Here is a 19,083-nt window from a genome sequence, read left to right on the forward strand (position 1 = left end):
TTTAGCATTATTATTACAGTTTCGTGAATTATAAATTAATTGATTTAAACTTCATTATTATTATTATTATAATTATTATTATTTTAACTATGTTTATTATTATTATTAATTATTTATTATTTATATGTTGAGATGAGATGAATCGTTTACTCACGTGATTCAGATTGGCGATTCAAATTGTGGTTGCTATAGCAACGCGTGTTATGATTTGACTCCATATATAAACACCGAGACTCGCCGCTATCTGTTGATTGAGGAGAGGCGAATTTCTGAGACATTTGCTGAGGATTACTGTGCTGATACTGCGATTCTTCAAGGAGACCAGAGAATTTCTGACAGAAGACTTTTATTTTACAAGGAGATCGACGCTCAGAGCTGAAATTATTCCTTTTGACACGTTTTGTTGCTCTTTTGTTGTGTTTATTTTGATTTTGATCTTGTTTTTATTGACATTTTTATTGATATTTGATCTTTGTTCTTGTTTTCAGGTTTGCTGGAGTTTGGAGGAGTTTGTCAGATGGGTGAAAACCGCAGTGAGTGTTTTAGTTTTTATTTGTTTATGATCAATCATGATATGATGTTGTGTAATGTTTGGGGAAATGTGATGTAAATAAACTGGTACAAATGAACCCATTTCAACACAACTGTTCCCCGATATAAGTGATCAGATGTCTTTTATTCTCTGTAGATGCAGCTACTAAAGTTAATTGTTGATTAATTCTTATAATCTTATAATAAACGTGATATGTTGTTGTTGTTGTCGTTGTCTCAGGCCGCTCCAGATCCAGGAGTTCTGCTTTCATCCAGGCAGCTGTTCAGGACGTCAGGACACATGATGGTGATGGTGAAACCCAGACCGTGAGCCAAGAGCTTGATGGATTTCTCGCACCTCTGCCTTCCCTGTTGGCCAAATCTGTGTCCACAGATCAGGGTAACAGGAAGAGGAAGCGGCAGAGCGGCAGCCAGCAAACACCAGAAGATGAACGTCCGTCCACCTCATCTAGAAGAGCTCTCAAACGCTCTCGCAGAGGTCAGAATGGCTTATTGAAGAAGTGATGATGATGTTTCAGTAATGCTCTTTTACAGTTTTCTCTACTGCTGCATGTTTTCTTTGAACACACATTTCTACTGCTCCTCTGTGTTGCAGACGCGTATGCAAAGGGCCCACTGCTGGGAGACGGTGGATTTGGCTCTGTGTTTGCTGGGATGCGCAGGTCTGATGGACTGCCAGTAAGTCGTTTTCTCCGCTCTTCATTCAAACAGCCTTTAGAAATCCTGATCTCAGTAAATGTGATGTGTGAGGATCAGGCAGGTGTGATTTATTATGCTTTATCTGTCTACAGGTCGCCATCAAGTATGTGTCTAAAGAGCGGACACAGAGGAGACTGAGAGTTGTGAGTTCAGTGTGAACCTGTTGTTGTGTTTGATGTTTCATTGGGTTCTGAATCCAATCGTTTGTCCTGCAGGAAGGTCAGGGTCGGCTGCCGCTGGAGGTGGCACTGATGACCCGCGTCAATTCAGCTCCTGCCTGCCCCAACGTCCTGCAGCTGCTAGACTGGTTTGACCGTCCCAGACGCTACATCCTGATCCTGGAGCGTCCGGATCCCTGCCAAGACCTCCAGAGCTTCTGTGAGGAGAACGACTGTCTGGATGAGGGTCTGGCCAAGAAAGTGTTGGTGCAGCTGATCGCGGCTCTGAAACACTGCGAGAGCCGCGGAGTCCTGCACCGGGACGTCAAGCCAGAGAACCTGCTGATCTCCACAGAGTCCCAGGACATCAAGCTGCTGGACTTCGGCTGTGGAGATCTGCTCAAGCGCTCGGCCTACAAATACTTCGCAGGTGGGTTTGTGTTGCAGAAGGAAACACTCTGTGGATGTTTGTGAGCTTTTGATGATCCACCAAAGGGAATTTGTGTGTGCTGGAGTGTTTTGAACGGGTGTTTGTGTCTCCTTGTGTCTCTCAGGAACTATTCAATACGCTCCACCTGAGTGGTTCTGCAGACAGCGCTACCATGCGGGTCCAGCTACGGTGTGGTCAGTAGGAGTGACCCTCTTCAACATCCTGTGCAACCGTTTCCCCTTCGGAGGCTCACTGAGGGTCACGTCCAGGAGCAAACTGACCTTCCCCATAACTCTGTCAACAGGTAAGAGACTCACTGAGAGATCAGCAGAAGTGTGTTGCTCTGTGTTTCTGAACACAGTGTTGTGTGTATCAGAGTGCCGTCAGCTGATTGGCTGGTGTCTCAGTCCAGCGGCGGCTGATCGGCCCAGTTTGGACGATATTGAGCGCCATCCCTGGTTACAGTGAACAGGTGGCCAGTGACTTGACACTTATCTGAGTGACGCACTCATGGCTTTGATTGTGTTGTTAGGGTCAGTCTGGATTAATGATCTTAATGATTTGTGTAGGGTGAGCAGGAGTCACACAGGAAGTGCAGAGAACTGCTTCCTGATCACCTGCAGAATGAGGAGTGGGCATTAACTAATGGCCGACTCACCCAGGGCCGGGGCCCCTTTACCTGCACTAAGCCACCGCTTCAGATGAATTTAATGTTAATAGGGATTTTAATAATAAACGTATTATTTAGACAAATAATCCAGGTGTAGTGTCTTCCTAGAGTGACTGGAGAGAGCTCAAATAAAGGGAGAGTTCACACAGAAATCCAGATTTACTCACTGTTTACTCAAACTCAAGCGGTTTCAAATCTTTAAGAGTTTCTTGTTTTCTGTTTTGCACAAAATAAAATGTTTTGAAGAAGCTGAAAACCTGTAACCGTTGACTTTCATAGTAGCAAAAACAAACAAGTCAATGGGTACAGCTTTTCAGCTTTCTTCAAAATATCTTCCTTTGTATTGAACAGAATAAAGAAACTCAAACAGGTTTGGAGCAAGTGAAAGGGAGTTAATGATACAGAATTGTTATTTTGGGGTGAACTATCCATTTAAGTCCTCTTAATGGAGGTTTTCATAATGGTTTTAAAATGAAGATTGCAGCTCTACTGACTGAGGCTAAAGGTGTGATGAAATATTGTTTTGGTTGTTATTCCATGAAATGATCTTATAGATCTATAATATATAAGTTTTGGTGGAGTTGTTGTGGTAATTTGCCCACAGTAGCAGTAAAACCTCTGAAATGGTGTACACATCTGATGATCTAAGACCTAGTTTTTTGTTTTTTTAATATTAGGAATGTTCAGAGCTCTGTTAGATGTACATTTGCATTCTACATTTCTGTTGTTGTAGCAGGGAGATGTTTGTTTTGTGGCATGAAAAGAGTTTAAGAACTTCAGTTTTAGCTGGGAGTACTACTGCATATGCACTCATGTGATTGGCTTAAATTATATTAAACTGAGAGACCCAGAAACAACACTGAGTCCTTTCTGAGACTGCAAGTCAAATATTCTGAAAAAAACATTTAACCTTTCTTAAATGTATTTACATTTTTAATCATTAAAAACTTACAATATTAGAATCAATGAAAATAGGATGCAGATGCCAGAACATTGTCATTAACACTCTTTTGAATCATATTTCTACTAAAGAACAATGACTTTAGTTTACTCTACTTTACATTCTGCTGGTTCTGACATCAGAATAAATACTGAAGTCTGAACTCTGAGCCTTTTTCATTCCTCTGCCTTTGTTGCTGTGTGGAAGGCATGTCTAATGAAGCATAACACACTTCTTCACCAGCCTGAAACAGAATATATTTAATTAAAATAATAAACAAATAAATAAACAAATAAATATATTACATTATATTGATGTAATTTATGTTGCTGCTAAACTATTGCGAATAATATATATTAAAATTATTCTCAAAATGTGCTCATACCTCAACATGTCTGTTCTCAGCCCCAGAACCTACAGAAACTTAACAAAAGATAAGAATAATTTACATTTTATAATTTGAGATATACATTTTTTACGAATAGCTGATGACCTGTAGTTTTCTTCTGACAGAGGCAGTAGACGCAGATGGAGAAGAGGAGAACACACACCGAACACACACTGAACAGCAGATTCCAGCAGAAAACACACTCTGATGCAGGTGATGTGGAGGTGCTGTTAAACCGTTCAGCACAAGGAGACTCTTGCTCTAAAATGAACAACAGGCCATTATTAAAGTGAATATATATTTAGTTATTATATTCATTTTATTTTATCTTAACTGATTACACACAATAATGAAAAATATGAGTTTAACACGGATGAATTTGCTAAAAGTGGTTGGAAAATCAGAAGTTAAAGATTCTAATATTAAATACACTATAAATCATCGTTTTACAAAATATAATGAATTTGCTGTTAATTTAATTTAAAGTATTATTAGAAACTAAGATACACTTTAAAAACTAATTATAAACACTTATTTTACTAATATACTTTATTAAATATACATTATTTCTGTATTTGAAGTCGGACTATGGCTGCAGGATTGTGTTGCTTAATTATTTGCAGGACTTTGCATTAATTATCGATAAAATTCATTCGAATAATATTGAAATAATAAAACTTTAGGTAAACATGTAAACTTATCATTAAAGCACAGCTATATTATGAAGAGATAAACTATAATTGACACTAATATTCGCTGTAATCCATAATCATCAAAATGAACTGAAATAAACACTTGAAATAAATTATTCTGAGTGTAATGAATGATTAAATAATTCCCCAGCACGGTTTAATTGAGAAAATATCTTTTGCAACACATTTTTAAACATAATATGTTAAATAAATAATCTCTAATAACTCATGACTCAATATTTTAATAGTTATTTTACAAGACACTAGTATTCAGCTTAAAGTGCAGTTTAAAGGCTCACTGGGTTAATTAGGTTAACTAAAGTTAGTTTAATTTAGGCAAATCATAGGACAACAGTGTTTGGTTCTGTAGCCAAAAAAAAAAAAAAAAAAAAAATCTTACAGGGCTAATAATAATGTGCTTAATTTTTTGTTTGTTTTTATCAAAAACTGTTTTCACTTCAGCCAAACTGAAAAATAAACTTCACTGATCTGATAAGATCTCTTAGATCATTGTCACAAAGCACAGATTTTCCATTAGGCTTTCTTTAGTCTTGTGTATTGATTAATGTAAATAAATTAAAAATTGTAAATTAATTATAAATAGCTCTAAACCAGCTACGTGTATGCTAGACTCAATTCCAACAAAATTACTGAAAGAGCTGTTACCTGCTATAGGAGAACCTCTTCTTAACATTATCAACTCTTCTTTATCTATAGGCCATGTTCCAAACTCTTACAAGCTAGCTGTTATTAAGCCTATTATTAAGAAACCGCAACTAGACACCAACAACTTAGCTAACTATAGGCCTATTTCTAATCTTCCATTTATGTCTAAAATACTAGAAAAAGTTGTTTCCACTCAATTATGCTCTTATCTGCAGACGAACAATATTTTTGAAGTGTTTCAGTCAGGTTTCAGGGCTCACCACAGTACAGAAACCGCCTTAGTGAAAATAACCAACGATTTACTCTTAGCTGCTGACCGAGGGTGCGTCTCGCTATTAGTTTTACTCGATCTTAGTGCGGCATTTGATACCATTGACCACAATATCCTCATAAATCGTTTAAAGTCTACAGGTGTCCAGGGACAGGCTCTACAATGGTTTAAGTCATACTTAACTGACCGCTACCAGTTTGTAAATCTTAATGGACAGCCTTCACAAATCTGCCCAGTAAAGTATGGGGTTCCTCAAGGATCAGTTTTAGGCCCTTTACTGTTTACAATTTACATGCTACCTATGGGAGACATTATTAGAAGACATGGGATCAGCTTTCACTGCTATGCAGATGATACTCAATTATATATTTCCACTAAACCTGACGAGACGTCTGAACTTTCTAAACTAACTGAGTGTATCAAAGACATCAAAGACTGGATGACCAACAATTTTCTTCTCTTAAACTCAGACAAAACAGAATTATTACTTATTGGGCCTAAATCTTGCACACAGCAGATCTCGCAACTCAATTTACAATTAGAGGGATACAAAGTTAGCTTTAGCTCTACTATAAAAGATTTGGGTGTCATATTAGACAGCAATCTAACTTTTAAAAACCATATATCCCATGTCACAAAAACTGCCTTCTTTCATCTGAGAAATATCGCTAAATTACGAAATATGCTATCCATCTCAGATGCAGAAAAGCTAGTCCATGCTTTTATGACTTCGAGACTGGATTACTGTAATGCTCTATTTGCTGGCTGCCCAGCATCCTCTATTAACAAACTTCAATTAGTACAAAATGCAGCAGCCAGAGTTCTGACCAGGTCCAGAAAATATGATCATATAACCCCAATTTTATCCTCCTTACACTGGCTGCCTGTTAAATTTCGTATTGAATTTAAAATATTACTTCTCACCTATAAAGCTCTAAATAATCTAGCTCCTGTTTATCTAACCAACCTTCTGTCTCGCTACGAACCAACTCGCTCCTTAAGATCTCAAAATTCAGGGCTTCTGGTAGTACCTAGAATAGCAAAATCAAGTAAAGGAGGTCGAGCCTTCTCTTTCATGGCTCCTACACTCTGGAATAGCCTTCCTGGTAATGTCCGAGGCTCAGACACACTCTCCCAGTTCAAAACTAGATTAAAGACCTATCTGTTTAGTAAAGCATACACTCAGTGCATCACCTAGCGGGTTCCACACTGGCTTCTACATCTTGCTTATATACACTATGAACAGCAGCTACGCTAATTATTCTCTTTATTCTCTATTTTCACCTGGGGATACTCATCCCGAGGTCCTCAGATTAGGCGGAGTCACTGATTGGATCCAAGACCAGCGACGTGATGATCCCAAGGATTCCATATCCGGGACCAGGCCATATCCTGAGCTGCTGCTGCGCTGATGGTCGTGGGGAGTGGAGAACATGAGTCTGATTCCAGCGACGCTCCAGGGACAGACGAGTCTTCATTGAGGCCATCTTCCGCATAAACCACGGCGAATGAATTTCTGCACAAGACTTTTGGCCAGCGGAGAAATTAAAATGGTCGTGCCCAACTGAGTCTGGTTCTCTCAAGGTTTTTTTTCTTCACTCCCATCAGGTGAAGTTTTTTTTCCCTCTCCGCTGTCGCCACTGCCTCGCATGGTTCAGGATTGGTAGAGCTACGCATCGATGAATTTGCTCTTCAGTGTTTGAACTCTCAGTAATGATTAAATCACACTGAACAGAGCTAAACTGAACTGAACTGAACTTAAACACTAAAACCTGAACCACACTGTTCCAGTTACTATGACCATTTATGTGAAGCTGCTTTGACACAATCTACATTGTAAAAGCGCTATACAAATAAAGCTGAATTGAATTGAATTGAATTAATGTGCGCGAGGGCAACTATTGGTTTAATGAGGGAGTTTTCTGAGAGATGAAGAGCTGTAAAGTGAGTGTTCAATTACAAAAAGAAATGATTATACAAACTCAGTGTTTCCTTTTATTAACATTGACAAAACCGTATTACTTTAAAAGAAATATGATTATCAAAGCATGTCTTAGAGCGAATAAGCCCAACAGGATTTTTATATAATCGCCTTTTACCTTAATTTATATATAAAATAAATGTTTAATTAGTAATCACTACTGATGGGTTAGATTTTCAATATTCAATATTGTTCAGTAATTATTCAGCAGTAATTAAACATCTCTGTAGCATTTCCTCCTGCAGATGTGGTTCAGTCAGTTCAGCACTGCAGGGAGCTGTCCATTGTGCTGAATTTACTCCACACTAAACTCTCTTCTCACATTAAATTCATTATAAGTGTCTGATCAGTGAACAGGATACTGTCATTTCTCAACAACTAAAGAAGGTCTAATGTAGAAATTAAAAGATAATAGGAAATACAAACAGATGGATTTGCTTTATGAAAGGAAATTTTGTTGAATGATTATTACAATTTGGTTTAAATGTTGAATGTTGCACTCGTATATGTTGCATTGCTCTGCTCTTCTTTAAATAAATCAAACCTCAGTTGTGTGCTGTTTACACTGTCTCTGATTCATGGCACGTGTTTTAATAAATCAGACTTTTGCATCTTCAGTTTCTCATCAATTCCAAGTCATGAAAATAATAAAAGCAACATTTACAGCTGCAGCGTGCACTAAATATTTTCTTACTTTTCTTATTTCTGTTTTTGTCTAACCACAGTTTATCTCATGCATTGATGTGTGTATTGAGCATGCAAGATCACCAGCTTGACCACAAACAGTTTTAGGACATTCAGTCTGTTGCATGCCTGAATAAAAACACTTGTGGTTTGTGTTCTCGCCTAGCTTTTCACAGCAACTGCAACATCACTGCACCAGGAGCGTCAGTAAAGACCAAGAAGAAGAAGAAGAAACACAGCACTGAGCCTGAAAGCTGATGTACTGTAGGCTGCAAGCAGAATCCTTTATGACCCAGAGATAATTTAATATAAAAAATGTATATCAATATAATAAATGAATCATATTATTAATCATATTATTCATTTTATAAATAATTTTTAACTATATTCAAAAAATAGAAACCTGTTTACCTTTAATATGTTTACTTTAATTAACTTTGATATATTTTTACTACTGTAAACTGGTGTATAAAATCAGGCCGCTTCAATGCAGACTTTGCACCCTTAACAGAAGTTCAGAAGCTCAAATCACATCAAATCATCAAACGTAATGACAAACGAGAGATGTTTTTCTGAATTTAATACAATCTTTTTTTGTTTTAATATAAATGAACAAGGCTAGATAGGTTAGGAAAATTCTAGCAAACGTATAAGCTAATTGTCATTACAGACCTTGTGATAGTAATTTAGCTTATTGAAAGCTGTATATTAGTGATGAAAACAGCTATTTAGATTCATACAAACAGAAATAATGTATTTATAAACTTGCACCTTTCTGCTGTGGACGCCATCTTGTGGTCAGACGCGGGAACTCATTCGGCAGGTGAACTTTTGTGCTTTCTAGCCCTTGAGTGAACACAAAGTCCCTTAAAAAGCCTTCACATACATCCAAAAATAACGAAAACATTAATAAAACTTAATAATATTAAATCTGAAAACAAGAGCCAATGAAAAGTACATAAATATGACTGAACCATGTAGCCTACCAGATGATGATACAAACGGCCATGTGATCTGAAATCGTGCGTAGACCATAGACTGTAAAATATAGGCATAGACATAGAAATTGTGAACGATTTAATTTACTTTCTATTATTTACAATAATAAACTTTTTTTAACTTATATTCCTAATATCTACGTGAGCAGTTAGCACTGTACGTGTAATTAAACAGCATGCACTTACATTGCTTGGGCCACTAATAGAAAATATATGAGTCAATTTTATTATTTTAATTTAATTAATTCCTAAATAGCTGTACATTTTACAAAGTCAAACCTTGTCAAACCAATCTTGCTCATTTAGCATTATTATTACAGTTTCGTGAATTATAAATTAATTGATTTAAACTTCATTATTATTATTATTATAATTATTATTATTTTAACTATGTTTATTATTATTATTAATTATTTATTATTTATATGTTGAGATGAGATGAATCGTTTACTCACGTGATTCAGATTGGCGATTCAAATTGTGGTTGCTATAGCAACGCGTGTTATGATTTGACTCCATATATAAACACCGAGACTCGCCGCTATCTGTTGATTGAGGAGAGGCGAATTTCTGAGACATTTGCTGAGGATTACTGTGCTGATACTGCGATTCTTCAAGGAGACCAGAGAATTTCTGACTGAAGACTTTTATTTTACAAGGAGATCGACGCTCAGAGCTGAAATTATTCCTTTTGACACGTTTTGTTGCTCTTTTGTTGTGTTTATTTTGATTTTGATCTTGTTTTTATTGACATTTTTATTGATATTTGATCTTTGTTCTTGTTTTCAGGTTTGCTGGAGTTTGGAGGAGTTTGTCAGATGGGTGAAAACCGCAGTGAGTGTTTTAGTTTTTATTTGTTTATGATCAATCATGATATGATGTTGTGTAATGTTTGGGGAAATGTGATGTAAATAAACTGGTACAAATGAACCCATTTCAACACAACTGTTCCCCGATATAAGTGATCAGATGTCTTTTATTCTCTGTAGATGCAGCTACTAAAGTTAATTGTTGATTAATTCTTATAATCTTATGATAAACGTCTCAGGCCGCTCCAGATCCAGGAGTTCTGCTTTCATCCAGGCAGCTGTTCAGGACGTCAGGACACATGATGGTGATGGTGAAACCCAGACCGTGAGCCAAGAGCTTGATGGATTTCTCGCACCTCTGCCTTCCCTGTTGGCCAAATCTGTGTCCACAGATCAGGGTAACAGGAAGAGGAAGCGGCAGAGCGGCAGCCAGCAAACACCAGAAGATGAACGTCCGTCCACCTCATCTAGAAGAGCTCTCAAACGCTCTCGCAGAGGTCAGAATGGCTTATTGAAGAAGTGATGATGATGTTTCAGTAATGCTCTTTTACAGTTTTCTCTACTGCTGCATGTTTTCTTTGAACACACATTTCTACTGCTCCTCTGTGTTGCAGACGCGTATGCAAAGGGCCCACTGCTGGGAGACGGTGGATTTGGCTCTGTGTTTGCTGGGATGCGCAGGTCTGATGGACTGCCAGTAAGTCGTTTTCTCCGCTCTTCATTCAAACAGCCTTTAGAAATCCTGATCTCAGTAAATGTGATGTGTGAGGATCAGGCAGGTGTGATTTATTATGCTTTATCTGTCTACAGGTCGCCATCAAGTATGTGTCTAAAGAGCGGACACAGAGGAGACTGAGAGTTGTGAGTTCAGTGTGAACCTGTTGTTGTGTTTGATGTTTCATTGGGTTCTGAATCCAATCGTTTGTCCTGCAGGAAGGTCAGGGTCGGCTGCCGCTGGAGGTGGCACTGATGACCCGCGTCAATTCAGCTCCTGCCTGCCCCAACGTCCTGCAGCTGCTAGACTGGTTTGACCGTCCCAGACGCTACATCCTGATCCTGGAGCGTCCGGATCCCTGCCAAGACCTCCAGAGCTACTGTGAGGAGAACGACTGTCTGGATGAGGGTCTGGCCAAGAAAGTGCTGGTGCAGCTGATCGCGGCTCTGAAACACTGCGAGAGCCGCGGAGTCCTGCACCGGGACGTCAAGCCAGAGAACCTGCTGATCTCCACAGAGTCCCAGGACATCAAGCTGCTGGACTTCGGCTGTGGAGATCTGCTCAAGCGCTCGGCCTACAAATACTTCGCAGGTGGGTTTGTGTTGCAGAAGGAAACACTCTGTGGATGTTTGTGAGCTTTTGATGATCCACCAAAGGGAATTTGTGTGTGCTGGAGTGTTTTGAACGGGTGTTTGTGTCTCCTTGTGTCTCTCAGGAACTATTCAATACGCTCCACCTGAGTGGTTCTGCAGACAGCGCTACCATGCGGGTCCAGCTACGGTGTGGTCAGTAGGAGTGACCCTCTTCAACATCCTGTGCAACCGTTTCCCCTTCGGAGGCTCACTGAGGGTCACGTCCAGGAGCAAACTGACCTTCCCCATAACTCTGTCAACAGGTAAGAGACTCACTGAGAGATCAGCAGAAGTGTGTTGCTCTGTGTTTCTGAACACGGTGTTGTGTGTATCAGAGTGCCGTCAGCTGATTGGCTGGTGTCTCAGTCCAGCGGCGGCTGATCGGCCCAGTTTGGACGATATTGAGCGCCATCCCTGGTTACAGTGAACAGGTGGCCAGTGACTTGACACTTATCTGAGTGACGCACTCATGGCTTTGATTGTGTTGTTAGGGTCAGTCTGGATTAATGATCTTAATGATTTGTGTAGGGTGAGCAGGAGTCACACAGGAAGTGCAGAGAACTGCTTCCTGATCACCTGCAGAATGAGGAGTGGGCATTAACTAATGGCCGACTCACCCAGGGCCGGGGCCCCTTTACCTGCACTAAGCCACCGCTTCAGATGAATTTAATGTTAATAGGGATTTTAATAATAAACGTATTATTTAGACAAATAATCCAGGTGTAGTGTCTTCCTAGAGTGACTGGAGAGAGCTCAAATAAAGGGAGAGTTCACACAGAAATCCAGATTTACTCACTGTTTACTCAAACTCAAGCGGTTTCAAATCTTTAAGAGTTTCTTGTTTTCTGTTTTGCACAAAATAAAATGTTTTGAAGAAGCTGAAAACCTGTAACCGTTGACTTTCATAGTAGCAAAAACAAACAAGTCAATGGGTACAGCTTTTCAGCTTTCTTCAAAATATCTTCTTTTGTATTGAACAGAATAAAGAAACTCAAACAGGTTTGGAGCAAGTGAAAGGGAGTTAATGATACAGAATTGTTATTTTGGGGTGAACTATCCATTTAAGTCCTCTTAATGGAGGTTTTCATAATGGTTTTAAAATGAAGATTGCAGCTCTACTGACTGAGGCTAAAGGTGTGATGAAATATTGTTTTGGTTGTTATTCCATTAAATGATCTTATAGATCTATAATATATAAGTTTTGGTGGAGTTGTTGTGGTAATTTGCCCACAGTAGCAGTAAAACCTCTGAAATGGTGTACACATCTGATGATCTAAGACCTAGTTTTTTGTTTTTTTAATATAAGGAATGTTCAGAGCTCTGTTAGATGTACATTTGCATTCTACATTTCTGTTGTTGTAGCAGGGAGATGTTTGTTTTGTGGCATGAAAAGAGTTTAAGAACTTCAGTTTTAGCTGGGAGTACTACTGCATATGCACTCATGTGATTGGCTTAAATTATATTAAACTGAGAGACCCAGAAACAACACTGAGTCCTTTCTGAGACTGCAAGTCAAATATTCTGAAAAAACATTTAACCTTTCTTAAATGTATTTACATTTTTAATCATTAAAAACTTACAATATTAGAATCAATGAAAATAGGATGCAGATGCCAGAACATTGTCATTAACACTCTTTTGAATCATATTTCTACTAAAGAACAATGACTTTAGTTTACTCTACTTTACATTCTGCTGGTTCTGACATCAGAATAAATACTGAAGTCTGAACTCTGAGCCTTTTTCATTCCTCTGCCTTTGTTGCTGTGTGGAAGGCATGTCTAATGAAGCATAACACACTTCTTCACCAGCCTGAAACAGAATATATTTAATTAAAATAATAAACAAATAAATAAACAAATAAATATATTACATTATATAGATGTAATTTATGTTGCTGCTAAACTATTGCGAATAATATATATTAAAATTATTCTCAAAATGTGCTCATACCTCAACATGTCTGTTCTCAGCCCCAGAACCTACAGAAACTTAACAAAAGATAAGAATAATTTACATTTTATAATTTGAGATATACATTTTTTACGAATAGCTGATGACCTGTAGTTTTCTTCTGACAGAGGCAGTAGACGCAGATGGAGAAGAGGAGAACACACACCGAACACACACTGAACAGCAGATTCCAGCAGAAAACACACTCTGATGCAGGTGATGTGGAGGTGCTGTTAAACCGTTCAGCACAAGGAGACTCTTGCTCTAAAATGAACAACAGGCCATTATTAAAGTGAATATATATTTAGTTATTATATTCATTTTATTTTATCTTAACTGATTACACACAATAATGAAAAATATGAGTTTAACACGGATGAATTTGCTAAAAGTGGTTGGAAAATCAGAAGTTAAAGATTCTAATATTAAATACACTATAAATCATCGTTTTACAAAATATAATGAATTTGCTGTTAATTTAATTTAAAGTATTATTAGAAACTAAGATACACTTTAAAAACTAATTATAAACACTTATTTTACTAATATACTTTATTAAATATACATTATTTCTGTATTTGAAGTCGGACTATGGCTGCAGGATTGTGTTGCTTAATTATTTGCAGGACTTTGCATTAATTATCGATAAAATTCATTCAAATAATATTGAAATAATAAAACTTTAGGTAAACATGTAAACTTATCATTAAAGCACAGCTATATTATGAAGAGATAAACTATAATTGACACTAATATTCGCTGTAATCCATAATCATCAAAATGAACTGAAATAAACACTTGAAATAAATTATTCTGAGTGTAATGAATGATTAAATAATTCCCCAGCACGGTTTAATTGAGAAAATATCTTTTGCAACACATTTTTAAACATAATATGTTAAATAAATAATCTCTAATAACTCATGACTCAATATTTTAATAGTTATTTTACAAGACACTAGTATTCAGCTTAAAGTGCAGTTTAAAGGCTCACTGGGTTAATTAGGTTAACTAAAGTTAGTTTAATTTAGGCAAATCATAGGACAACAGTGTTTGGTTCTGTAGCCAAAAAAAAAAAAAAAAAAAAAATCTTACAGGGCTAATAATAATGTGCTTAATTTTTTGTTTGTTTTTATCAAAAACTGTTTTCACTTCAGCCAAACTGAAAAATAAACTTCACTGATCTGATAAGATCTCTTAGATCATTGTCACAAAGCACAGATTTTCCATTAGGCTTTCTTTAGTCTTGTGTATTGATTAATGTAAATAAATTAAAAATTGTAAATTAATTATAAATAGCTCTAAACCAGCTACGTGTATGCTGGACTCAATTCCAACAAAATTACTGAAAGAGCTGTTACCTGCTATAGGAGAACCTCTTCTTAACATTATCAACTCTTCTTTATCTATAGGCCATGTTCCAAACTCTTACAAGCTAGCTGTTATTAAGCCTATTATTAAGAAACCGCAACTAGACACCAACAACTTAGCTAACTATAGGCCTATTTCTAATCTTCCATTTATGTCTAAAATACTAGAAAAAGTTGTTTCCACTCAATTATGCTCTTATCTGCAGACGAACAATATTTTTGAAGTGTTTCAGTCAGGTTTCAGGGCTCACCACAGTACAGAAACCGCCTTAGTGAAAATAACCAACGATTTACTCTTAGCTGCTGACCGAGGGTGCGTCTCGCTATTAGTTTTACTCGATCTTAGTGCGGCATTTGATACCATTGACCACAATATCCTCATAAATCGTTTAAAGTCTACAGGTGTCCAGGGACAGGCTCTACAATGGTTTAAGTCATACTTAACTGACCGCTACCAGTTTGTAAATCTTAATGGACAGCCTTCACAAATCTGCCCAGTAAAGTATGGGGTTCCTCAAGGATCAGTTTTAGGCCCTTTACTGTTTACAATTTACATGCTACCTATGGGAGACATTATTAGAAGACATGGGATCAGCTTTCACTGCTATGCAGATGATACTCAATTATATATTTCCACTAAACCTGACGAGACGTCTGAACTTTCTAAACTAACTGAGTGTATCAAAGACATCAAAGACTGGATGACCAACAATTTTCTTCTCTTAAACTCAGACAAAACAGAATTATTACTTATTGGGCCTAAATCTTGCACACAGCAGATCTCGCAACTCAATTTACAATTAGAGGGATACAAAGTTAGCTTTAGCTCTACTATAAAAGATTTGGGTGTCATATTAGACAGCAATCTAACTTTTAAAAACCATATATCCCATGTCACAAAAACTGCCTTCTTTCATCTGAGAAATATCGCTAAATTACGAAATATGCTATCCATCTCAGATGCAGAAAAGCTAGTCCATGCTTTTATGACTTCGAGACTGGATTACTGTAATGCTCTATTTACTGGCTGCCCAGCATCCTCTATTAACAAACTTCAATTAGTACAAAATGCAGCAGCCAGAGTTCTGACCAGGTCCAGAAAATATGATCATATAACCCCAATTTTATCCTCCTTACACTGGCTGCCTGTTAAATTTCGTATTGAATTTAAAATATTACTTCTCACCTATAAAGCTCTAAATAATCTAGCTCCTGTTTATCTAACCAACCTTCTGTCTCGCTACGAACCAACTCGCTCCTTAAGATCTCAAAATTCAGGGCTTCTGGTAGTACCTAGAATAGCAAAATCAAGTAAAGGAGGTCGAGCCTTCTCTTTCATGGCTCCTACACTCTGGAATAGCCTTCCTGGTAATGTCCGAGGCTCAGACACACTCTCCCAGTTCAAAACTAGATTAAAGACCTATCTGTTTAGTAAAGCATACACTCAGTGCATCACCTAGCGGGTTCCACACTGGCTTCTACATCTTGCTTATATACACTATGAACAGCAGCTACGCTAATTATTCTCTTTATTCTCTATTTTCACCTGGGGATACTCATCCCGAGGTCCTCAGATTAGGCGGAGTCACTGATTGGATCCAAGACCAGCGACGTGATGATCCCAAGGATTCCATATCCGGGACCAGGCCATATCCTGAGCTGCTGCTGCGCTGATGGTCGTGGGGAGTGGAGAACATGAGTCTGATTCCAGCGACGCTCCAGGGACAGACGAGTCTTCATTGAGGCCATCTTCCGCATAAACCACGGCGAATGAATTTCTGCACAAGACTTTTGGCCAGCGGAGAAATTAAAATGGTCGTGCCCAACTGAGTCTGGTTCTCTCAAGGTTTTTTTTCTTCACTCCCATCAGGTGAAGTTTTTTTTCCCTCTCCGCTGTCGCCACTGCCTCGCATGGTTCAGGATTGGTAGAGCTACGCATCGATGAATTTGCTCTTCAGTGTTTGAACTCTCAGTAATGATTAAATCACACTGAACAGAGCTAAACTGAACTGAACTGAACTTAAACACTAAAACCTGAACCACACTGTTCCAGTTACTATGACCATTTATGTGAAGCTGCTTTGACACAATCTACATTGTAAAAGCGCTATACAAATAAAGCTGAATTGAATTGAATTGAATTAATGTGCGCGAGGGCAACTATTGGTTTAATGAGGGAGTTTTCTGAGAGATGAAGAGCTGTAAAGTGAGTGTTCAATTACAAAAAGAAATGATTATACAAACTCAGTGTTTCCTTTTATTAACATTGACAAAACCGTATTACTTTAAAAGAAATATGATTATCAAAGCATGTCTTAGAGCGAATAAGCCCAACAGGATTTTTATATAATCGCCTTTTACCTTAATTTATATATAAAATAAATGTTTAATTAGTAATCACTACTGATGGGTTAGATTTTCAATATTCAATATTGTTCAGTAATTATTCAGCAGTAATTAAACATCTCTGTAGCATTTCCTCCTGCAGATGTGGTTCAGTCAGTTCAGCACTGCAGGGAGCTGTCCATTGTGCTGAATTTACTCCACACTAAACTCTCTTCTCACATTAAATTCATTATAAGTGTCTGATCAGTGAACAGGATACTGTCATTTCTCAACAACTAAAGAAGGTCTAATGTAGAAATTAAAAGATAATAGGAAATACAAACAGATGGATTTGCTTTATGAAAGGAAATTTTGTTGAATGATTATTACAATTTGGTTTAAATGTTGAATGTTGCACTCATATATGTTGCATTGCTCTGCTCTTCTTTAAATAAATCAAACCTCAGTTGTGTGCTGTTTACACTGTCTCTGATTCATGGCACGTGTTTTAATAAATCAGACTTTTGCATCTTCAGTTTCTCATCAATTCCAAGTCATGAAAATAATAAAAGCAACATTTACAGCTGCAGCGTGCACTAAATATTTTCTTACTTTTCTTATTTCTGTTTTTGTCTAACCACAGTTTATCTCATGCATTGATGTGTGTATTGAGCATGCAAGATCACCAGCTTGACCACAAACAGTTTTAGGACATTCAGTCTGTTGCATGCCTGAATAAAAACACTTGTGGTTTGTGTTCTCGCCTAGCTTTTCACAGCAACTGCAACATCACTGCACCAGGAGCGTCAGTAAAGACCAAGAAGAAGAAGAAGAAACACAGCACTGAGCCTGAAAGCTGATGTACTGTAGGCTGCAAGCAGAATCCTTTATGACCCAGAGATAATTTAATATAAAAAATGTATATCAATATAATAAATGAATCATATTATTAATCATATTATTCATTTTATAAATAATTTTTAACTATATTCAAAAAATAGAAACCTGTTTACCTTTAATATGTTTACTTTAATTAACTTTGATATATTTTTACTACTGTAAACTGGTGTATAAAATCAGGCCGCTTCAATGCAGACTTTGCACCCTTAACAGAAGTTCAGAAGCTCAAATCACATCAAATCATCAAACGTAATGACAAACGAGAGATGTTTTTCTGAATTTAATACAATCTTTTTTTGTTTTAATATAAATGAACAAGGCTAGATAGGTTAGGAAAATTCTAGCAAACGTATAAGCTAATTGTCATTACAGACCTTGTGATAGTAATTTAGCTTATTGAAAGCTGTATATTAGTGATGAAAACAGCTATTTAGATTCATACAAACAGAAATAATGTATTTATAAACTTGCACCTTTCTGCTGTGGACGCCATCTTGTGGTCAGACGCGGGAACTCATTCGGCAGGTGAACTTTTGTGCTTTCTAGCCCTTGAGTGAACACAAAGTCCCTTAAAAAGCCTTCACATACATCCAAAAATAACGAAAACATTAATAAAACTTAATAATATTAAATCTGAAAACAAGAGCCAATGAAAAGTACATAAATATGACTGAACCATGTAGCCTACCAGATGATGATACAAACGGCCATGTGATCTGAAATCGTGCGTAGACCATAGACTGTAAAATATAGGCATAGACATAGAAATTGTGAACGATTTAATTTACTTTCTATTATTTACAATAATAAACTTTTTTTAACTTATATTCCTAATATCTACGTGAGCAGTTAGCACTGTACGTGTAATTAAACAGCATGCACTTACATTGCTTGGGCCACTAATAGAAAATATATGAGTCAATTTTATTATTTTAATTTAATTAATTCCTAAATAGCTGTACATTTTACAAAGTCAAACCTTGTCAAACCAATCTTGCTCATTTAGCATTATTATTACAGTTTCGTGAATTATAAATTAATTGATTTAAACTTCATTATTATTATTATTATAATTATTATTATTTTAACTATGTTTATTATTATTATTAATTATTTATTATTTATATGTTGAGATGAGATGAATCGTTTACTCACGTGATTCAGATTGGCGATTCAAATTGTGGTTGCTATAGCAACGCGTGTTATGATTTGACTCCATATATAAACACCGAGACTCGCCGCTATCTGTT

General features: G+C 37.0%; 2 protein-coding genes across 4 annotated transcripts; both read left to right on the forward strand.

Moving 5' to 3' along the window:
• The first annotated feature begins 249 nt into the window (after positions 1 to 249).
• LOC141385416 (serine/threonine-protein kinase pim-3-like) lies at positions 250 to 7,341 on the forward strand. Of its 2 annotated transcripts, XM_073949504.1 has the most exons (8): positions 250 to 533; positions 773 to 1,030; positions 1,148 to 1,230; positions 1,344 to 1,394; positions 1,467 to 1,839; positions 1,964 to 2,143; positions 2,216 to 2,311; positions 2,409 to 2,597. In XM_073949504.1, exons 1-7 carry the CDS (start codon positions 518 to 520, stop codon positions 2,305 to 2,307), a joined length of 1,053 nt encoding a protein of 350 aa, XP_073805605.1. In that variant the 5' UTR covers positions 250 to 517; the 3' UTR covers positions 2,308 to 2,311; positions 2,409 to 2,597. The 2 variants fall into 2 exon arrangements, with proteins under 2 accessions (XP_073805605.1, XP_073805606.1); XM_073949505.1 differs by lacking the exons at positions 2,216 to 2,311; positions 2,409 to 2,597 and adding an exon at positions 3,963 to 7,341.
• A 2,338-nt stretch (positions 7,342 to 9,679) lies between these two features.
• On the forward strand, positions 9,680 to 16,745 carry LOC141385425 (serine/threonine-protein kinase pim-3-like). Of its 2 annotated transcripts, XM_073949509.1 has the most exons (8): positions 9,680 to 9,963; positions 10,178 to 10,435; positions 10,553 to 10,635; positions 10,749 to 10,799; positions 10,872 to 11,244; positions 11,369 to 11,548; positions 11,621 to 11,716; positions 11,814 to 12,166. In XM_073949509.1, the coding sequence occupies exons 1-7, from the start codon at positions 9,948 to 9,950 to the stop codon at positions 11,710 to 11,712; spliced, it is 1,053 nt and encodes a 350-aa protein (XP_073805610.1). In that variant the 5' UTR covers positions 9,680 to 9,947; the 3' UTR covers positions 11,713 to 11,716; positions 11,814 to 12,166. The 2 variants fall into 2 exon arrangements, with proteins under 2 accessions (XP_073805610.1, XP_073805612.1); XM_073949511.1 differs by lacking the exons at positions 11,621 to 11,716; positions 11,814 to 12,166 and adding an exon at positions 13,367 to 16,745.
• Positions 16,746 to 19,083: the final 2,338 nt, after the last annotated feature.

This window comes from Danio rerio, chromosome 1 (assembly GCF_049306965.1).
Source record: "Danio rerio strain Tuebingen ecotype United States chromosome 1, GRCz12tu, whole genome shotgun sequence".
NCBI lineage: Eukaryota > Metazoa > Chordata > Actinopteri > Cypriniformes > Danionidae > Danio > Danio rerio.

Excerpts from the sequence above, each read along its gene's own strand:
- LOC141385416 (XM_073949504.1), top strand. Across the intron at positions 1,231-1,343 it reads GCAGGTCTGATGGACTGCCA|GTCGCCATCAAGTATGTGTC; the intron begins GTAAGTCGTTTT and ends ATCTGTCTACAG. Across the intron at positions 1,395-1,466 it reads CACAGAGGAGACTGAGAGTT|GAAGGTCAGGGTCGGCTGCC; the intron begins GTGAGTTCAGTG and ends TTTGTCCTGCAG.
- LOC141385425 (XM_073949509.1), top strand. Across the intron at positions 10,436-10,552 it reads TCTCAAACGCTCTCGCAGAG|ACGCGTATGCAAAGGGCCCA; the intron begins GTCAGAATGGCT and ends TCTGTGTTGCAG. Across the intron at positions 11,245-11,368 it reads GGCCTACAAATACTTCGCAG|GAACTATTCAATACGCTCCA; the intron begins GTGGGTTTGTGT and ends TGTGTCTCTCAG.